General features: G+C 38.1%; 1 protein-coding gene across 1 annotated transcript in view; it reads right to left on the bottom strand.

Annotated features, from left to right (window-relative positions):
• Positions 1–22,839, bottom strand: part of Prkdc (protein kinase, DNA-activated, catalytic subunit) — a 204,977-nt gene that overhangs the window by 5,460 nt on the left and 176,678 nt on the right. The window contains 12 exon segments of the mRNA XM_051190977.1: positions 86–175; positions 957–1,049; positions 1,312–1,532; positions 2,557–2,624; positions 3,931–4,135; positions 10,295–10,438; positions 10,535–10,622; positions 15,003–15,214; positions 16,654–16,799; positions 17,432–17,636; positions 19,045–19,238; positions 21,072–21,246. Of these exon segments, the coding sequence (XP_051046934.1) occupies positions 86–175; positions 957–1,049; positions 1,312–1,532; positions 2,557–2,624; positions 3,931–4,135; positions 10,295–10,438; positions 10,535–10,622; positions 15,003–15,214; positions 16,654–16,799; positions 17,432–17,636; positions 19,045–19,238; positions 21,072–21,246 (1,841 nt within the window).

Below are 22,839 nucleotides of genomic sequence, written 5' to 3'. Positions count from 1 at the left end.
CTAGCCAATCTGATGCAAAATTGTCACGACTCAAAAGCATGCACTTTTAAAAAAATAAACAAATGTAAATCAAAATCAAACTTACTTATACATTAGCTCATAGGCTCCACTATCTCTTTTCCCTGACATTTTTATTAGCCAGTCTTTATATTCACGATTTGGTGCCTTGGGATCACTAGCAAGTAGGACAAAATGAATTAGAATTAAGGAGTTAATCTGCACAGTCATTTTATTAAAAAATGAAAAAGAATAAATACACTTTCAATATGCCATTAATCATTTCTAATGACCCCAAGATAAACTCAAGCAACTTCTTTATGCAAAAACACAAGCACAATCAAGTCAGGTGCAAATATTTTCCTCTACATGCAGAGAAAAATAAAATGTTAAAATAAACACAAATGTGACCTAGGCATGTTACCCTGAAAGGCATCCTGACAATAATGATATATCGCTGCTGGTAGCCTCATTTGAACATAAGCCAATTCTTTACAAAGAACCAAAAGAATCATTCACAAAACTCCTGCTTTTCCTTATTTTTAGACTAGTTCCAGATATTTCTTTTGTATTTCCTGGATACAGATTCATATAAATCCCATCTTAGGTATGATGAAGTATTTTCTTAATGTCCACAAATGCTCATTTTGAATTTGAAAAGCCTTTAGTAACATTGTTCAGGTGAGTGTCAGCACTTGTGCAGGTGAACGCACTATGGTGTGTATACACTTGGCCATTTTGAGTTTGTGCTGCAGCCATGAGCTTTCAGAAATCAAAACAATTACAAGGTGAGGGGCAGATTGGTAGTATGCATCAGTGATTACAGTCCTGTCACACAGGATCAAGAGTCCATTGTTAGGCTGGATGCCCTCCCCCCCCCCACACACAGCTAGCATGTGCCTTAAATCCAGTGCAGGCAGATCTCTGTGCATTTCCAAGGTAACATAGGAACATACTACCTGTTATAAGCTACTTTCTCCTCTTTAGACATATTACTCAAAAGAAGGTCCTTCAAGGTCATAGTACTTTCAATCCATTCAATTAATCCTAATCTGAAAAATAAAACAGAGTATTTATATGTAAGTACAAACAAATCCCAATTGTTCCTTCTTCATCAGAAAAAAATGTTCTAAAGAATGAAAAGCAAAGTAGATTTCTTCATATCCAATCCACACTTTCTCACCTATGTTCATAGGTAAATCTAGTTGAGTTCTATCCATGGGATACTTCTAGTACCCACAAACCTACTTTAGGACTCAGCCATGGTGGGATATATGCCCCTCCCCCACATACACAGGTTTACTCAGGCCATACCTGCAGGTCATGGGCACAACACGGTAAGTTATTAAGTGCATGTTTCTCTGACTACAGGCAGCATCCTGAGCGAGAATGGCATTCATGACCTCAAAGAGCTGCTCAATGCGCTGGTCCTGACGGAGGTCCTCACCACCTTTTACCAGGAAGGGATACTCCTTTTCATCATGGCCTCGAATAACAATGCGCTTTGGTTTCCTCAAAGAGACCATTACTTTTACCTTTAAACATTAAGAGATTTGTTATGGCTGTTTTAAAAAGTAATCTTGTTATGTCACCTAGCTTACTCCCTAACACCTGGGCTCAAGTGGTCCTTCTACCTACTGGATATCTGATGCTGCAGTGTGTACTACTGCAGCAAAAAATACTTAAAAGAAGCTAGGCATGTCTTTAATTCTAGCACTAGGGAGGCAGAGGCAGGTGAATCTCTGTGAGTTTGAGGCCAGCCTGGTCTACAGAACGAGTTCCAGGACAGCCTCAAAAACAGTACAGAGAAACCATGTCTCGAAAAACCAAAAAAAAAAAAAAAAAAAAAAAAAAAACCCAAAAAAAAAAACCAAACAAACCTTAAAAGGCAGTCTCAGAGTAGCTTACCACACCCTGATCAGGGTGGATGCATTTTTTTCAAAGAAAGACTTCTCCTGAGGACAGAGTCAGGTGGTACACAAATGGAATCTGGGCTGCAGGCTTCAGGGCCATCTGTCATCTTGAGGACCATGCTTATGCACATTCAATATTCCTGGCTACAAACACTGTCTAAAACTGTGGCTATTCTTCTTAACATGTGATGTTTACCATAAAGGCTTTTTTTTTTTATAAAAGATTATTTCTATACATTGGCATATACAGATTATACTTAATTTACTTTTTATTTTTGACATTGCAGTTTAGTTACATTTCCCTTTCCCCCTTTTCCTTACAAATCTTCCCATATGCCCCTCCCCACTCTCCTTCAGATTCATGGCTTCTATTTTTATCAATTGTTATTACATGCATATATATAAATATATATATATATATTATATACACATATATTCCTAAACATAACTAAGTCCATATAATGTTTTCAGGGCTAACCACTTTGCACTTAACTTACAATATTCTAAAAAACAATTGATACTGAAACATAGGGGACATTATCTTTAGTGATTTGATTAATAGTATAATTTTGGAACAACATGCTAGTGGGAAGTCAATCAATATATCTAATATTAGAGACAAAGATGACAAACACAACATACTCACCCGTTCATCAAATCCAGAGATCCGCACATGATATTCAGGCAATGGTTTGCCCTTGCCATCATACTGGCCTAAAACAAACATAGAGCCTTGCTTAGATACTGTGTGTTATCAAACTTTCATGTTTTAAAACATACATGTTGATCTAATAAAAAATGTTGATGTAACGTGATAACTTAATTTTTTTTTAATTCAAACCTTTCTTTCATAGAAATCAGCCATAGCCAGGCATGGTAGCACATGCCTTTAATCCCAGCACTCGGGAGGCAGAGGCAAGGGGATCTCTGTGAGTTCAAGGACAGCCTGGTCTGCAGAGCGAGTTCCATGATAGCTAGGGCTATTACACAGAGAAACTCTGTCTTCAAAAACAAAAACAAAATAATTAAAAAGTTATAGCTTTATTTTCTTGAAGCTGACAAGTATAATTGCACAGCTGTATCAAAAGTGAAGAAACTGCTTCTCCTAAAAGTTTTCTCTTATATTTGCTGAGAGGAGAAAATCAGTCATCACAAAATGTTCCTTTCTTGGGAAAATTCTAGGTTGGAAACATGGAACAGGAAGAAATTTCTTGTGACAATTTGCTGCATGTGTCTACCCTCAGTGTCACAATTTGTTTTCCTGTTGCTACTCTCTTTCAATGGTGTCTCCCAGGAAGTGACCTTTCTACACTTGTATTTCTGGAAGAGAAGTTACTTGAAGCAAAGTTGGAATCAATCATTTGGGATTACTCTAAATATTAAATGGAAATCTGAACACTTGCCATAATAAAAAAATATAGTAAACTGTACTAATTCATAGTAATTATAGGTTTTCCTAATAATGAGTTGGTTCGTGATAGAGCACTGGAGAGATGCCTCAGCAGTTATGAGCATTTGGTTCCCAGTACCCATGTAAGGTATATTACAAACATTTGTAACTCTAGCTCCAGGGGATACAACACCCTGTTCTGGTCTGTGGGCATTTGAACTCACATGAATATACCCCAAAAAATAAATAAATAAATCAAAAAAGAAAAAATATGGGCTGGGGAGATTATCCAGTGGGTAAAAGTGCTTCTGGCACAAGTGTAAATCTCCAGATCTCATGCAGAAGCCAGGTAGGGTAGCTTGAGTTATTTGTGTTCCTAGCTAGTGCTGGAAGGTAGAGGCACGAGAATGCACAGGTGCACATAGGATAGCCAGACTGGTGTATAAAGTAGAAAAAACAAGGTTCTGTTTCTCAAGCAAGGTGGAAAGCAAAGATTGTTGTTCTCTGACCTCCATATACATATTATACATGATATATATACAGGATCTCTGTCATCACTTAGAAAACAAGAGTTCTTGCTGCCACATTATTTTCCTTAAGGAGTGTTCTTGTCATTGGATGTTAACTAACCAGGAATCTCCAATTCATTTCCTGGGAATTGAACTTTGAATGCACTCATCCAGGGAGAGTACTCTTTCAGGTTCCCAGGTGGCTTTGAGTCTTTTCTCATCCTTACAAGTAGTGAGTCGGTGATATTACTGAAGTCACAGAGCTTCATTGTAGCCAGCTTAGAACCATCATTCCCAAAGCTTTTATCAAATTCTTTCTTGAAGGCCTGAAAATTAAAAATTTACTGTGAAGACCACTGTTTCCTTTGTACATTAGAAAAAGCTCTAAGCTTATGAATATTTAAATACTCTAAAGCATCAAGTGTCCCTTTTATCTGTGTCTTTCTTAGGCGGGTCATTATTAGAATGACAAATCCTAATATGAGCTTCTAAAAAATAGGAAAGAGCTGGGTATGTGGCACAGGCCTTTATTCTCAGCACTCTCTGGAGGCAAAGGCAGGTGAATCTCTGAGTTCAAGGATAGCTTGGTCTACAGAGTGAGTCTTTGTTCCCCAGAACAAACAAAAATACAAAAACAAACAGAACGGACATGGTGAGATCATCTAATCTCTTTGTGCACTCTGTCTAGTTCTAGTCCTACTTCATTTGAGTAGAAAGAATGACATGAATAACTAGGAGCAAAGTTAAAAACAAAATGAAGGGAAAAATTAAATCAAAACAAGTAGCTCATAAGTTTTCCTATGAGCTGAAGAGAAGAAAGAATAAAAGGATGACACTGGTCTCAGTAAGGGTCTACTGAGACACTGCTCTAGATCATAAACCACTATACATATTAATATGATCAATAATTCTATTAGAAGTACTTTACCTTGGAACATTACAGTTCTTCCTTAAACTATTTAAATGAAAATCTTTATGTCAAATAAAAAATAAAGCAAAACTGAAGACTGTCAAGATTTTGCAGGCCATCTTTCTTGTTTAGAAATAGAGTCTCACAAAGTTAGGCTTAACCTTCAACTTCTGCTTCTCCTGTCCCCACCTCCCAAGTGCCACTAACCTGATTACTTTTTTTGTTTCAAACTGTCACTACTTTGATAGTTTCCTATAAGAAAGTTGGCACATAAAGTATTTCTTCTTTGAATTAGAAACAGATTAAAAGTGTAGAAATAAAGAACTAGGATACAACTCAGTGACAACAGTATTGTCCAGCACACCCGACATGCTCGACTTAGTCTTTGGAATCACACACATAAATACAAAGGGCTTAGTATATAAACAAATTTATATATAAACAGTATATAACAAATTTTTAGTAAAGGCTGTGTAGCTGAGCTTGGCAACATCTAGGAGGCACCCTGATGTGCACTGACATACTTTTAGAGCAGGCTTACTAGTCCAGCATGTAGAGAAAAGTTTTAAATCCAAAGTAGCTATGGATTTAAAGAGATAGCATGCAGATTTTCCAACCAAGGCCATTCTCACTCAGTTGAAAAAACAGGGTTCAGACAGCTTTTATAGGGTTACAACAAAGCCCGCGCATCACAAACCAATCATCTCATAGCATCCAGTGTGGACCAATCAATTTGAACTATCCAAGCCTACACTTAGCCCAAGAAGTCTGCTTTCGTTAGGGCTTCTGGGTAGGGTAGTGTGACAAGGCTCATTTCCTGTTCTCATTCACTCACAGGTGCTGTCTGAAAACTGCTCTGTGTAAACAGTCAAGAATGACCTTTTGCCTACTTACTGCTAGGGGGCAGAGTCTAGGGAAAATTAGACTAAATTTTTCCATCCTTACATTGGCAGGAGCAAAAAAGGTTCAGGGATGGCTGCTTTCCATGGTAATGAAAATGTAATGATTTCAAATTGTTAACTATAATAAACACTACTGCACTGGATATCTTATGTGGATGAACTGTGAGAAGACAAAACTTCTATCCTGCTATAACTGCAGTGTAGAAAGTGGGCTGGGGACTGACATCAGAAGTGCCAGACTTCTCCTTTATAACCATTAGTGTCTTGAGGGTTAACAGTTAGTTTGGAAGAACAGAGACAGGAAGGAATAAGCTTATAAAAGGAAGGCATACATGAGGGGTGAAGAACATCCTGGCTGGTGGACCAGTGAGAGGTGAAGGGCTAAGGAGAAAGGTGAGTGTCCACACTAGAAAGAAAAGTTGCAACAGGGTCCACTGAAAATATCTCTCATGTGCACTTCTTGGTAGAGACCCACCTTAGGTCCTTCCTACCAACCTTCTCAGCCTTCCCTTCTAGCCCATCTTCATTCCTTTGTGACAGTTACCCATCAGTAAATATTGCTTATTAATAACTCAATATTAATAGTCAGAATTCTCCAATAAAAAGACTAACACACTGGATTAGAAAACAGGATCCAACTTTCTGATGCATCCATGAAATATTTCACCATTACCTCACAATAAAAGGATGGAAAAAAAAAAAAGAATAGAAAAGATATTCCAAGCAGCAAGCAGGTATAGTCATTATATTACTGATGAAATAGATTTCAAACCCAAACTAATCCAGATAGGGAAGGACACTACATAATTAAATGAAAAATCCACCAAAAGGATTTTGTAGTTGTAAACATCTATGTACCAAACACAAAGGCACCCAAGTTCATAAAAGAAACATTACTATAGCTTATTGCCGGGCAGTGGTGGTACACACTTGGGAGGCAGAGGCAGGTGGATCTCTGTGAGTTCGAGACCAGCCTTGTCTACAAGAGCTAGTTCCAGGACAGGCTCCAAATCTATGCAGGGAAAACCTGTATTGAACCCCTCCTCCCCCCAAAAAAAAGACATACTGTATCTCTTACACTGACAGTGGGAGACTTTACTACCCCACTCTCAGAAAAGAAAGGTCATCTAAACAAAAACTAAAAGGAACGCTAGAGTTAAAGGACTTCATAAATCAAATGGACCAAGTAGATATCTACAGAACATTTCACCCCAAAACAAAAGATCATGCTTTCTCTTTAGTAGCTCATGGAATTTTCTCCAAAATTGACCACATATTAGGTCATAAGACCTAGATATAAGAAAATTGAAATGAACACTCTGCATCCTGTCTGACCATCACAGATTAAAGCTGAATATCATCAACAACAGAAGCCACCAGACAGTATAAAATTTCATAGACACTGAGCAATTTATAGCTGAATGAGAATTGTTCAAGGCAGAAATTAGGAAGAAAATTAAATGTTTTAAATAATCTAAGGAGAATGAAAATGCAACATACTCAAACCTATTAGATACAATGAAGGCAGCTGTAAGAGTTAAGTTCGTAGCACTAAGTGCCTACACCAAAAAACTGGAGATGTCATATTACTACATTAGTGACATACATGAAAGCTCTACAACAAGAAATAATGTCCCAAAAGAATAATAAAACCCAGTGCTGAAATCAATGAAATACAAACCAACAAAACAATACAAAGCATCAATGAAAGGAAGAGTTGATTCTGTGAAGAAATCAACAAGGCTGACAAACCTTTAACCAAATTAACTAAAAAATGAACAGACAATATCCGAAATGATAAAATTAGAGATAAAAAGGGGGGGCACCACAACAGACACTGAGAAAATTCAGAGAATCATAAGGATAGACTTTAAAATCCATAGTTCATCAAACTGCAAAATCTAGAAGAAACAGGTGTGTGTGTGTGTGTGTGTGTGTGTGTGTATCTCAAAGTTAAAGGAAGAGCTGATAAGCAATTTAAATAGACCCATATTACCAGGTGAAATAGAAGCCGTAATTAAGACTCCCAACCAAAGAATGCCCAAGGCTAGATGAATTAAGTGTAGAATCCTATCAGACCTTCAAAGAAGAGCTAACACTAAGACTCCTCATGTTATTCCACAAAATAAAGCTGAAGGGACATTTCTTCATTCTTTTAATGAAGCTACTATTACTGTGATACAAATACCACACAAAGACCTGGGTGGGTGGGGGGATTACACAAATGTCTCTTATGAAAAAAGCTCCAAAAGTTCTCAATAAAATATTGCTACTTCATAACTGTAGTTTTGCTACTGTTATGAATTGTAATGTAAATACCTGTGTTATCTGATGGTCTTAAATGACCCTGTGTAAGAGTCACTTGATCCTCAAAGGGTTGTGATGCATAGGTTGAGAGCCACTATCTTATCTAGAGCAATAACACAAGTGACGGAGATGAAGAGATGCAAATAGAAAAGCAAGAAGCACTCAAAATATCTTTATTTACAGAAGATAGGATTTTACACATAAAAAATGGTAAAAACAAAACAAAAACCTTCAAAAAACTCCACCAGGAAGCAAGATGTCCATCATCTCATGAATGGATAATGAAAATGTGGTACATTTACACAGAACAGAATATTATTATTCATTTGTTAAGAAACATGAAATTATGAGACTTACAGTTGAATAGATGGAGCTAAAAAAAAAGTCATTCTGAGTGAGATAATCCAAACCCCAAAAGACAAATGTTATATGTTTTTACTATCCATATAACTACAGAGGTTAGTAAGTAGGGACTTGGGGAGTGGGACTGGATCTCCCAAAGAAGGGGAAATAGAATATACTGTTATAAAGGAACAAATGGTAAAACAGAATAGAGGATTAAATAGGGAGGATAGGAAAGAAGGTTAAAGGAGGGAACATGGGAAGAGCCAACCAACACTAAGGGTCACTTGAAAAAACAGGAAAACCTACTATCATAGAGGCTTCCTAAAATATATACTTATGTGAAAGGAATCTAAATGAAGTCACCTAATAATAGGAGAGACAATGCCAACTCAATATCTTATGCCACCAAGTAAAACCTACAGAAATAGGAATGGGTCATTGGCTAAAATGGCCCCATGGAAACACACAAACATCACAGGGTAGCTTTTACTCTTCATAAACTGATGGTGAAGCTCGATTGCTGAAGACAACACTTATTTAGGTCAGCTCACATGGAGAAGTTAATCTTGTGCCTAACTAAATCCTCTATCCTACTAATCAGTGTTCAAGCTACTGGAAAATACTTTATACATTAGCAGAGGAGAAAGGTAATCATTATTAATATTATCCAGCTATAAACCCTTTGATCTACATCAGTGACCTGCCTGCAAAGTATGCTGTAAAATAGTGGTACAAATGCTATGTGAGTAACCAACTGCTTTTTGATTGGATTTAAGGACCAATCCATGAGATGCAACCCATACATGACACTACCAAAACAGCCAATAATCTGAGACCAGATAGTTCATGGGCTAGAGGAAGAGCCACTATTATTCTGCTGAAGAACATAGCAACAAAATGAGTCATAATATACAAAGACCAGTGCCCCACTCAACCTATATCAAAGAAACTTCTTTTTGCAGTACATTGGAATTATCAGAAAACTTCAGCTGGACAATGTGCAGAGTGGGAGAGTCTTTGGAGCAATTCAGTCCTAAATGTCTACAACAAATCCCTTCCCCCAAAGCTCATGGTGATGGATCAGCCAGAGGCGATGGATGACACCAAGGAAACAGTGTCTGCCAGACACAACAGGACTGATATATATACAAACTCAGAGAAACTGTGTTGCAGCATGCACAAGATCTGCACAAGTTGAAGCCAGACAGAGTTCTATCACCAAGAAGGGGATGTGGAAACAGGGTCCCACCTCTAGCCAAGAAACTTTGCAATTGATACTTGCTTGCAAAAGAAATATTAGTTTTCTCCAATGGAGTCTCACTGGGTATATCAACCATACTTTAGGGTATTCCCCATGCCCTGCAGTAGATGGCCAAATTAACTCAATAGTATTTTTTAGACTTTAACAAAAATTTGTTATTTTATTTTTGTGTTTTTATAAGAAAAAAGTTCAGTATGTAGGCAGGTAGTTGTAGAAACTGAGAGAGGGGAAAATATGATTAAAATATATTGCATGTAAAAATGTTTCCAAATTAAAAAAAAAAAAAGAACCTCTCACTTCAAGACTCTTAGCAACTCTAGAATAACTACAACACATGTCCCTCTGTCACGTTTGTCTGAAGTACAGCTTCAGATGATGATCACACATTCCCTCTGATCTTGGGCACCATGTCTACACTGTCTCTGAACACCCAAACTGGTACCCTAAAAAACATGTTTCAGAATACTTATCACCTTATGTAAGACAGAAATACTTTCTTGACCCAATATCTAAATCATACTGAGAATTAAAAATATTGAACTACATGCAATCTTCAGATATCAGAATCTGATTACGAAGGGAACATAGGAGAAGCCTAAAGTTTTGCCTACTGACGTACTTGTCACCACTGAATGTTAATATACTGTATCTTGCAGGAGGTATCATATCTAAAACAAGCTCATTAACAACAGACAACAGTCAGGATCCAATCAAATGTGAATGCTGCTGCTATCATCAAGGCAAACGTATCTATCCATACCTGTATGAACCTCCTTCTAAATGGCCCCAGGCCTGGAGCCCAAAGATCACCCAACTCAGTGTATATCCTTTTACACAGTTTTTCAATATTATTTTTATTCACAGGATTCTTCTCTAGTTCATGTTTTACATCACCAACCCAGTCCTGTGCCAAAAGAGAGAGAAAGCAATCAAGAAAGAAGCTAGACTATATACAAATGCTATCCACATTAATTTTTATTGTCAAAGGTTGTTTTCTTACCTTAAAAAGCATATCAGGATTGGAGAGCTGGTCTAGGGCATTAATAAAACTTTGAATCTCTCTTACTTGATCAAGTTTACTTTTTATTCTACAAAAAAATTACCAGATTTAGGTCGGGCATGGTAGTATTTTTAATCCTAGCACTCAAGAGGCAGAAGCAGGTGGCTCTCTGTGAATTCAAGGCCACCCTGGTCTACACAGAATTCCAAGACAGCGAGTGATACATATGGAGACTTGTCTCAAAACACCAGCCAACAACAATCCTAGATTTAGGGAATTAAACATTTTTTAATGACCAGAGCCTATTTTTATATATTTAAAATACAGATTTAGAACATGTACTTTCTTGATATATGTTCATATGTAATTTATACATATAAACTCATAACACACACAGCAACTACACACACACACACACACACACACACACACACACACACACACACACACACACAGCAACTACCAGTCCAGGGAGGTAGTAATTTGAGAATTATATGCAACATTAGATTAACATCACACTTTAAAGCGGTTCTTAATCTGTGGGTCACAGGGGTCTCATTATCTATTTTGTATATCAGACATTTATGATTCATAACAGTAGCAAAATTATAGTTGGAAGTCGGTACAAAATGGGGAGCTGTACTGAAGCACCACAGAATTAAGAAGGTTGAGAATAGATCTGTAGTAGATATGGACACTGATGAATATAATCTGCTTCTTCTTTCATATCAGATGGATATACATATGAGAGTGAGGGTATTTGTTTGAGTCTGGTTTATTTCTCTTAATATATATTGATACCTCATTCTATTCATTTTCATGTAAACAACACAATTTTGTTTTTCTTTATGGTTGAATAAAACTCTATGGAATATATATATATATACATACATACACACACATATATATATGTGACATATACGTATATATATATATCACATATTGTTTATTCATTCACATTTGTAGCACTTAGGTTGATTCCATCAACTAATTGTGATAGTGCCATAGTACATAAGGATATGCAGGTCTCTGCAGTTACATGGCTTCTTTACGGTATATTCACAGGGACAGTGTAGGTGGATGATGTCACAAGTCTATGTTTTTGTTTTGTTACTGTCTGGAGCTAGGGTTTAAATATGTAGCCCCTGGGAAAATGAACAATGCTGGAGGTATCCCTACAGAGCCATAGTAACAAAAATTGCATGATACTTACACAAAAACAATCAGGTAGAAAAATGGAATAGGATAGAGGACCCACATATAAATCCACTTGGTACATGTAGTGACCAAATCTTTGGCAAAGTTTAAAAAAATGCACTAGGAAAACAAAAACTGGAGCTTGTGAGCTACATAGTTAAAACCCTATTTCAGACAACAACAAAAAAAGAAATACAACTACCATATTATCTAGTTACATATGCTTGTGAATATACTTATAACAATCCACATAATTACAGAGATACCTCCGCATCTTATTGGTTGGACTATGTGGGTTTTTTGGCATTCATTCATTCATTCATTCATTCATTTATGAGTAGTCTATTTTAGACATTAATCTTCTGTTTCACCACTTTTTCTTTTTTGGTATTTCTCTTTTTGTTTGTACATTGGGGAATATTTGATCACATTGTAAAGCATTTGCATTAATTAAGTAAAATTAACCTTGAGTCAGGAGGTTGAGTTAGCAACTAGTTGACAGAAAGTAATCATAGAGCATCATGGGGCATCTGGAAAAGATAGAGAGATGCACTGGAAGTAGTAGAGAGGGATATGGAGTATTTTTTTGTTTGTTTAGGCAGATAGGAAGGTCATGCCTGCGGTGCTATTTTGTTTGTGATCTAACAAATAAAGCTTGCCTGAAGTTCAGAATGAACTAAGCCCACTAGTTGGCCATAAAGGTCAGGCAGTGGTGGCTCACACCTTTTATCCCAGTATTTGGGGGTCACATGCCTTTAATCCCAGCACTAGGGAGGTGGGGACATGAATGATACGGCTGGGTGGAGAGAGGAATATAAGGCAGGAGATAGAAGCTCACTACGTTCAGTCTGAGGATTTGTACAGAAAGCATTCAGTAGAGACAGGATTACTCCTTTGTTTTGAGGATTCAACAGAGGTTAAGAACTGGTGGCTGACTGTTTCACTTCTCTGATCTTTCAGCATTAACTATTATTAAGATCAATTAGAATTCGAACTACACATGCCTTTTGGGAGAACCAGAAAGGAAAAGTTAGCTAGATGTTACTCAATCACCCAACCTTGAACCTTGAGTCTTATTTATAAATACAATGATAAGATTTAGTTAAAGCTTTAGTGGCATCAACAGAGCCAGTGTTTGTGGGAACAGAATTCTTGCCAAGCTGTGGCCTGAGCAGCAAGGTTGCTGCCAGAGAAATAGCTGCCTGAAATAGCAGATTAAGATGGCCACTATGCTGAAATTAAATGTAACATTTCTATTTCATTAATTTATACTCTGACTGTATTATTTACTACCATCTACTAATTTTGGGCTTTGCTTGTTCTTATTTTTCTAAGCTCTTAAGGTGTATCATTAAGTTGTTTGAGATGCCTATAATTTGTAAAGTAGGCACTTACAGCTATATGCTTCTTTCTTAGAATCTTTTGTTTTCCACAGGCTCTGGAGTGTTTATACTTTAATTCTAGGAATATGAAAACATTTCTCTTGATTTCTTCAATAATCCACTCACTACTCAATAGTGCATTGTTTAGTCTCCATGCATTTGTATATTGTTTACAACTACTAAACTAAAACTAAACTAAAAACTATAGTTTCTCACTGATTTATAGTTTAATACCACTGTCACCAGGTAGATTATTTTAATTTATTTAATATTTATTAAGACTCAGTGTCCTAAAATATGACCTATTTTGGAAAAAGTTCCATAGGTTATTGAGAAAAATGTGCATTCTGTAGTTATTGAGTATTCTGTTTGTTTATGTTATTTAATACTGATGTTTCTGTGTTTTGCAGGAGTTAGAAATGAGTGAGATTTGGGTACTGAATTGCTCACTGTTATTTTGAGGTCAATGAATGCCTTTGATATCAGTAGTGTTTGATGTTTAGAGTTGGGTTTACTGATATTTGATGCACAAAACACCTCTTGATGGAGAATGTGCCCATGAAACAAAGTATTCTTGTAAAAGTCACACCAAGACTCATCATGTCATTGTTCTCAACTTATAATCAAAGCAGTGAAAAGATGACAATTCAGGCTATCTATCCACTGTGCCCTAATTCAGAAGAGAAATCACTCTTTGTGTGTATGCATGTATATGTACACACACACACACACACACACACACACACACACACACACACGAGTTTTTGAGTGTGTGTACTTACGTGTGCAGCCAAAGCAGGAGTAAGCAGGAGTGGATGTCTCACTTTCTACCTTATTTCCTTGAGATGAGTCTCTCAAAGCTCACTGGTTTTTTTTTTTTTTTCCCCCCCCTAGGCTGCCTGGCCAGCAACCTCTCAGGATCTGCCTGTCTCTGCTCCTCAATGTTGAGGTTAGAGGTACATATAGCCATGGGTGCTGGGGAGTAGAACTTAGGTTCTCGTGCTTGCAGAATAAGCCCTCTTACTAAGCCATCTCCTTAGTTTCTCTGGATTCATATTATGTTTTTATCTATTTATTTGTGGTATGTTGTTTATATATAGCTCAGGTTGTCTTCTAACATCAGAGTCTCCTGTCACAGCTTCCAGAATATTTGAGACTATGGACATTCATCACCATGCCAACACTTCAATATATCTTAAAGGGCAGCTTCAGAGCAGTCTTAGCCGGGGCTTCTATTGCTGTGATGAACACCAAAAACAAAAGCAACTTGGGAATGGGAGGGTTTATCTTAGCTTATAGCTCTCAGGAAAAGTTCATTACTGGAGAAGTCAGGGCTTGACTGAGAGGCAGGAACCTGGAGTAAGGAACTAAGGCAGAGGACATGGAGAGATGCTGCTGCTTACTGGCTTGCTCCTTAAGCCAGGTTTGCTCAGCATACTTTCTTATATAATTCAGGACTAACTGCCTATGAGTGACACCATGCAATTGAACTAACCCTCTCTTATCAATCACTAATCAAGAAAATGCCCCACAGGGTTAGCCAGGTGGGATCATTTTCTCAATTGATGCTCTCTCCTCTCAGATGACCCTAGCTTGTATCAAATTTATGAAAGCAAATCAACTAGGATAGGAACTGATTGCAAAAAGTATCTCATCTAGTCTGTATTATGCAAAAGATTATTAACTATGGGCATGCAAGCAAGGACCTAAGACAAACAATATTTCAAAAGGAGAGAAATTCTGTAACAAGTATATGGAGAAAAGATAAACTCAAGAGATATCTAAAAACTTCTATGCTCCATGATAGCTCAAATGTTTTTGCATGTTTTTGCTTTTACCACATAAATTTTTATACCCTATAGTATCTTATCAGCCCAATCAAACATTACCTTTCAACAAATGCTTTATTCTTATGACCAGAAGAAGAATGCTTAAAGGAGTAGCTTTCACTGCTTATTATAAAAGGGTAGACAATGGCCTGTGGGTAATTATCAGCAATTTCTTCCACAGTATGTTGCACTGCAATGGCTTCCTCTTTGTCCAGTAAGGCCACCATATGGCTGATCCAGCCAATGAACTGCCAGCAAGGAATAGATGAAATCTAAAAATCAGAAAACTATAGTTTGGAAATGAACAAAACACTTGACACTATTTACTACAAAGGACATAAAGGTAAATGTGTTTAATATTAAATGTCTTATATGTAAATCTCTCTCAGCTCTCTTTTGCTAAGGAACCACTGGAGTCTTCCAAGTATTTTCTGTACATGTACATACATAATCTTTGCTCAAAGAATGGGATCATACTTTCTGTGGTGGTTTGAATGAGAATGGCCCCCATACGCTTATACATTTGAATGCCTGGTCCCTAATTGGTAGAACTGTTAGGGAAAGATTAGGAAGTATGGTGTTATTAGAAGAGGTATGTTGGGGGTGTGCTTTAAGATTTCAAAAGGCTCCCACCATTCACAGTGTGCCCCCTGTCCGCAATGTGGGTGTTTCTTAAGATGTTAGCTCTTACCCATTGCTCCAGTGTCATGTCAAGTCTGCCTGCTTGCAGTCATGCTCCCACCTATCATGGTCATGAAACTGGAAGCCCTCTAAAAACACTATCTTCTGTAAGTTGCCTTGTACATGATGTCTTATCATAGGAATATAAAAGTAACCAACATCAATTTAGAAGTAAATTCTGTAACAGCTATCTATTCCAGTTTACTTTCTGTATTACCATGAATTGTTAGGTCTTCATGGGGTTACAGTCTTGACAGCTTGGTAATAATACCCAAGGCTTTCAGATGGCTCTATTCTTTTATAGATGGAGCCTTCTTATACAGATAGGGACCACAGGACACGGCCATTGCCAGCATGTGTATCTCTAAGTGAGCCAGGGGTATGGAAGCTGCAGGCTATTGTATGTGCATACATGAGCCTCTCAATTCCCACTTAGTCCTCTCTGTAGGCTAAGATACAAACAGATGTTACAGACTATAGCTTTGTCATGTGGGCTGCAAAATTCCATACAAAGCTCCATCTCTATTCCAGAAATATTCCTCCTTGACTGACTTGGTTCTTGTTCAGATATAGTTCTCATTATGCCCATAAAGGAAAACAGTTAAATATGAGCACTCATACTCTTAATCCAGTATATACTCAGCATACAGCACAACTCAGTGTTGGTTGGAAAAGCTGTACTATGGTACTGTGTAGAGGGCTAAGTGGGCAAAGCACTTGCTGTACTAGCATGAGGAAAGATAGGCTAAGTCTGGGTCCTCAGAGCCCATGTAAAGTCGCATGTGGCGTAGCACTCATCTGGAGTCTTTGGATGTAGGACGAAATAGGAGAATCACATCAAGTTGTAAATAAGGCAAAAGATGAGGAATGATACCCAAGTTGTTCTCTGACCTCCACATGCAAATGTACATACACAAAAGTATTTTTTTAAAAAGCCAGAACATGTGTATTACACACACTGAGTCTGGATATAAGTAAACATATGTCTTTAATTCCTGCAAAGTTCTCTTCTACTCTCAAGGATACCAACCTCTTTTGTCATTATGTTTAAGGTCTCCTCTGAATACTGTTCTATAATCTGAAGTAATCTAGGAAACTTCAACCTGGCTTCAGAAGAGTTTAACTTTAATGCTCTCAACAGTTTCTCCACCACAAGGGCTGGATATGCTTCCAGTTCTACAGAATCAAAGATAGCAAAGAGGAAACTGATGTTTAAATGTGACAAATGATTAATTTCTCTTTTTTGGAATATGGGTATCTCTTTTTGGAATATTTTTTTCAAACCACCCCCCCCCCCAGTTTATCACTGTTCTCTCTCCAGCACTTTTCTTTCAGTCAAGAAATGTCACACATATTTGATTAATCTTTCAGGAAGTAGTTGTTATCCTGGACTGAGAACATATGCTGGACGATTTATTCTAGGGCAGACCACATGAACCAATAACAAATGGCAAGTAAAATAAATGACACAAAGCAAATGAGTCAGGTGCAATGCTAGCACTTGGCAGGCAGAACAGAATGGTAAGTACCAGGATAGCTTGTACTACACAGTGAGACACTGTCTCTAAAACTTAAGGGATGGAGTCTTAGCTTAGTGGTAGAGTTCTTGCCCAGCATTATCAAGGCCAATAACAAACAGATTCTATTGAATGCAGTTGTGTTACTTGGATACTATCATCTCCAAAGATGAAACAAAGCAAACTATTTGTCATTTGAAACACACGCGTGCGTGCACACACACACACACACACACACACACAAGATTAAAAGCATGTATATATTTTCAAGCTTACATATAGCATACTAACCTGTACATCTCTCCTGTGAAGTACTGGATGCACTCTCTTCTCCCTTTCGGAGCTGTTGGTCACAGAAACCTACCAGTGTCATATAAGCATGGGCCTGCTCAGCTGCAGCCTCATGGCTCCAGCAGGAAAGCTGGTTTTCCTCTTCAGCTGACTGCACAGCCTTGGAGAAGTAATGGAATGCTCTCTGATACAAACCTGAGATTACCTGAAATTCAGAAGATACATGACTACATCAATAGCTTTGAAATAACACTGAGAAGTAAGGTGTGGTGTGTGCAGTCCCAACTGAGGCAAGGGAATCCCTGGGGACCAAGAGTTTGATGTCAGCCTAGTCAACAGTTAGACCCCCTTTTTAACAAAATAAACAAAATATATTTAAAGCCAGGTTAACTGTGTGTGTGTGTGTGTGTGTGTGTGTGTGTGTGTGTGTGTGTGTGCATGCACATATGCCCCAGATTCAAGGCAGTAAGTAATACCTGTAAAATCTGGAGCATACAACAACCAGACAAACTAGAGAACCTGCCAGTCAGTCAATGAGCCTCACAGAGCTGGGCCAGTCTAAGAGACTGTGAACTCCACCGGGATTCACAAAATTGATGAATGGTGGTATGGTATCAGTGACATTGAAAAGGGAGAAGACAGGACTACATGACTGCAGCAAGGCAGGACAGAAGATGAAGAAGCTCCCTATTAAAAGTTATCTGAAAACCCCAAAGAAACACCACTCCATCACTGCCTATAAACTAAGCCAAACATCACTAAGTAAAAAAGCAGAAAAGGTTGTTTTGTCCTACAAGCTTGTGGAGAAACTATCTCAATGGAAATTAGTGATGAAATTTCATATACAAACTCATGGAAGACTACTTACCACTCCAACAAAAGCTTATTTTAAAGATTTGTATTACCAGGTTGGGCTTGTAATCCCAGTATTCTGGATCAGAGGTAGGACTGTTTTAAGTTCCAAGCCAACTGGGTCTATACAATCAGTTCCATGACATCCAGGTTTCATAGCAGGGGAAAAATAAAACAACAAAACAAAAGCAGATCCCCTGTGTTATTCAGGGGGTCTGGGATATCGTTCAGTTGGTAGAGTGTTTGCTTGGTTTTCATGAAGCCATGGGTTCAGTCAATACGACCACATAAACTGGGCAAGGTTTCACATACCTACAGCCCTAGCACATGGGAAGTAGAGGAAATTCAAATCCATCCTTGGTTAAAAAGTAAGTTTAAGACATGCCTGGGATACACATGACATTGGCTCAAAAAACAAAACAAAAACAACAACAACAATAAAAACAAAACAAAAAAAGGTATAATTCAACTAACAGGAATTGTGTCAATTTTCTATATAAGAAACTTGAAATGACAGTTGCCAATCATTTAATTACTTCATTTTAGCTGTGTTTTTAAGACCAGTTCTCACTCTGTAGCTGAGGCCAGGCATCATGGCATCTCCCAAATACAAGGCTTGTAGCTGTGAGCCACTATGCCTGGCTTTAAATATATTTTAAATCCATAAAAGAATGCTCTCCTTGCTGCTTTATTTTGTCCTGAGGGCAGCACATAAAGACACACAGCACAAGAAGAACCTGTCCCTCTTCTACTTTCCTTACCTTCTCTGTGCTTTCTGTATTACATCCACAAAGTGCCAAGACTGATTTGGCCTTGGTTTCTTCCAGGTCAGACAGGCAGGCTGGCTCCCTGTTGAGAGCATCAGCCATGATCCTGAAAGTTGTCCCCAAGAGAATGTTCTGGTTACAAGAGAACTGGATATTTTTGTTTAAGTAGCTTGACATATTACTCTCATCTGTTGGATTAAAAAAAAAAAGATTCCTTTTTTTAAGAAGAAATTCTTCTTTTCTATTAAGATATATAGAGGTATAAGAGCTTGGCTTCAGTTTCTGATGAAAGAATTTTTTTTTTTAACATTCTATTTATTCTATGTGTCTTTTACATTACATATCTGGATCCCTATCCCTTTGCATCTGCCCTCTGCCCCTGAACCCTTTCCCCCCCCAATAAAATAAAATTTGAGAGGCAAAAAAGGGGAAGGGGGGAACTAAAAATCTCATCATGGAAGCTGCAGTGTAACAGAGAGTCACACAGTAAACCTCTATCCATATATCTTTATTTGCAAGTGTTCATTGCAGAGTCATTGGTCTGGTTCCAGGCCTCTGGTTTCTACTACACTTCAATGCTGGGCCCTCACTGGGACTCTTCTTGGATATGTTGTTGTTGCCCTGTGATAAGGAGATCCTGCAGCTTTGGGTCTGTGGGTCAGGTACCTTTACACATTCCAGATGGGGTGGATATTGGGGCGCATCAAGTCATAACCCTGGATCTGGGCCTGGGCATCTGCAGGGTTGATTCACCTGCTGTTTTCCCCGTCCTCAACATCAGGGTGAGCTCTCCAGCATTGTCCTGGCTAATTTACCTATCACCAATGAACAAGGGGTAGGGCCAGTTCTATTGCTTTCATGCCCTCAAGGTCAGTTCTCTCACATCAATGCCAGCACTATTATGTTGTCCAGGTGAGGTATAGGAGTGACTATAACCGGTAAGGGGCAGGTACATCCCTCTTGATCATTCTTATGACCCAAAGGTCCAGTTCCTCCACCTGTATCAGACACTGATGGGCGAGTGGAGGTGGGGTAGAGGGGCATCTCTCCTCTACCCATGCCAGTGCAAAATAATTTCTTAAACTTGCAAATAGAAAATATTTTTCTGTTAAAAGTAAACATTGAAATCCACAGACTTAAGGGTTAAAAGTGGGGACAGACAGCCTTTTTTGTCTAGTATAATCTATATTTTATCAAATTCTTAGTTTTGTATGATGCAAAGAACAGAAAGTGGCTCTTATTAACATTTTTTTATTTGCATTAGTAACTCAGGACGGATTTTAAAATTGATACTCTGGGGTACAGCTTATGAAACAAAAGCATTCTACTTCTGTTTCTTACCACATAGTGCTGGGCAAGGGACTCTGGGCTGCAGCACAGCAGTGTGTCCATGAGAAAGCAAACCAAGAGCCTCAAACATGCCAGACAATTGTACTCATAATCTTAATATCAGCATAACAATTCAAGAAAACCTAGGACCACTTTCTACCTTCCCCATTTCTTCCTGCTTTTGTTTCTTTCAGACAGTCTCCCAGTATTACAACACTGGCTGGTTTGAAATTGTGGCAATTACACTGCCTCGGCCTCCTTAGTGCTAGAATTACATGTATGTGCTAGAAATGTTTTCTGTTCCTAGGATTATGTAGGGGAAACAGTCCTTCTCTTGATACCTTACAGAGCCTGTGGCAGTGTTCTGTCCTACTCCATACTGAGGGGAGGTGAATGGCAGGAGTGTCAGATGCAACACATGCCCAAGGAAGCTTTTCTACTCTCACACTTATTGAAGAGGGAAAGTTTCAGTTTCCATTTTATTGTAAAGGTAAGTATAATTCTGACTGTTATACTGCATTAGTATGACATGCCCTAGGACTGAATGGTCTGCTCTGTGGTACTCTTTACCGTCAGCTATAATATTCATAAGGCAGATTTAAACTCTTGGATGAAGTAATGCAAAGAACAGCTTTTGAAGACAATATAAAATAGGGTTCTCAAATGTATGTGGACAACAATGGCTTAATTACCCAGCAACGGGATGGTTTTCAGCATGGTGAGAACTTGCTCCCGGGAGCTCTGGCTGCAGCTCCGGCGGTGGTTCAGCTGGCAGTAACTCTGTGTCCACTGCACTTGCCAAGTCTCTCTTGTTTTTGAATCTTTATGCAGCTCTTTCAGGAGTTTCATGGCGAGTGAGAAATTATTCTACATAATTAGAGCAAAAAGAAAGAAAAGGTTTTGGGATTCTCATTATGCAGCCAAAGGGGCTCAAACTTGTGGTTCTGGTAGTTCTATGGAAGAGATATGGCCTGTGTCTGAGAAAATTAGACTTTTTAAATCTTTACTGCCATCTCCTTTCTTTAAGGTTACTGTTCCCTTTCTGTTTTAGGAGCTGTATAGAAAATTACCACTATAGAAAATTACTTGAAAAAAGTTGGCCTGTTTCCCTTTCTAATGACACAAGATGCCCCAGAGCAGTCAATTCATTTCCTTAGTTACACACACACACACACACACACACACACACACACACACACACACACACACACACACAGAGTGTATATGGGTACATATGTGTACAGAGGTTTCAGGTCAACCTTTGGTGTCATTTTTCAGGTGCTCTTCACCTTGTTTTTTGATACAGTGTCTTTTACTGGCCTGGATCTTACAGAGTAGGCTAGGCCGATTGGCCAGTAAACCGAAGAGATCTGCTCATCTCTACCTCCCCAGCACTGGTATTTAGTATGCATCTCTTTACATGAATTCTGGGAGATTAACACTATTCTTATTTAGCAAGCACTTTATGAAAAGTGTACACTGTACATTTAAAGAATGCTTCATCATTTCTTTAGAGAATATTTAAATATATTTATACCAAACATCTAAATTCAAAACATTTTTACCACCATATTAGTAGTCATATTTAGTCTTGCTTGCTTGCTAGGGGCATCAAGGACACATTTTCTGTCTCTCTAAGTCACATCCTAGATATTTAAAAACAATGGTATTATAAAACAATGTCGTGATTTTGTAGGGCTTCTTTTATTCAATATATTTCTAGGCTCATCTATATTGGAGTACGTCAGCACTTCATTCTTCTTCATGGCCAAGTAATGATCAGCAGTACATACACACAGTATTTTCTTTACATATGCATCTACTGATGGCTGTCTGCATTATTTCTGTCTTTCCAAGTAACTATAGTGCTATGAAAAACGGTTTATACATTTTTTAAGTGTACTTTTATGTCTCCATTTTCTTGGGTATAAATCTAGGAGTGTAATTTCTAGAGCATATGATAACTCTGAAATTGCTAAACTGTCCTATTTTTCAATTTATATTCCCACCAGCAATGTACATTTCTCCATATCCCCCCAGCAATGATGCTCTGGTGACTAATGACATTGAGAAATTTTTGAATGTGTTTATTGTCCATTTACATATCTTCTTCAAAGAAATGCCTCAACTATTTAAAGCATTATTTTAGTTTTATCCATGTGTCCTTCTGTATGTATGTGCATGTTCCCAGGGAGCTGAGAAAAGAAGACAGGATACCCTGGAGCCAGTTATAGGCAGTAGTGAGCTGCATGATGTGGGCATTGGGGACTGCTGCAGAATCCCAGCACTTTAAATGCTCTCCAGCTCAATTACTTTTTCATTTGTGTTTTTGAATAGCATCTCACATAGTCCGGGCTGTCCTCAAATTCATTATTTTCTTGCTTTCATCTCACTAGTGCTGGGATTACATGTGCCAGCATGCCTGGTTTGGAGAAATGGCTACCAAACACTTTGCCCATT

This window comes from Phodopus roborovskii, unplaced genomic scaffold (genome assembly GCF_943737965.1).
Source record: "Phodopus roborovskii unplaced genomic scaffold, PHOROB, whole genome shotgun sequence".
In the NCBI taxonomy this organism is placed as follows: Eukaryota; Metazoa; Chordata; class Mammalia; order Rodentia; family Cricetidae; genus Phodopus; species Phodopus roborovskii.
The sequence above is the reverse complement of the archived record's forward strand: the minus strand, read 5'-3'. Positions and strand labels throughout refer to the sequence as shown.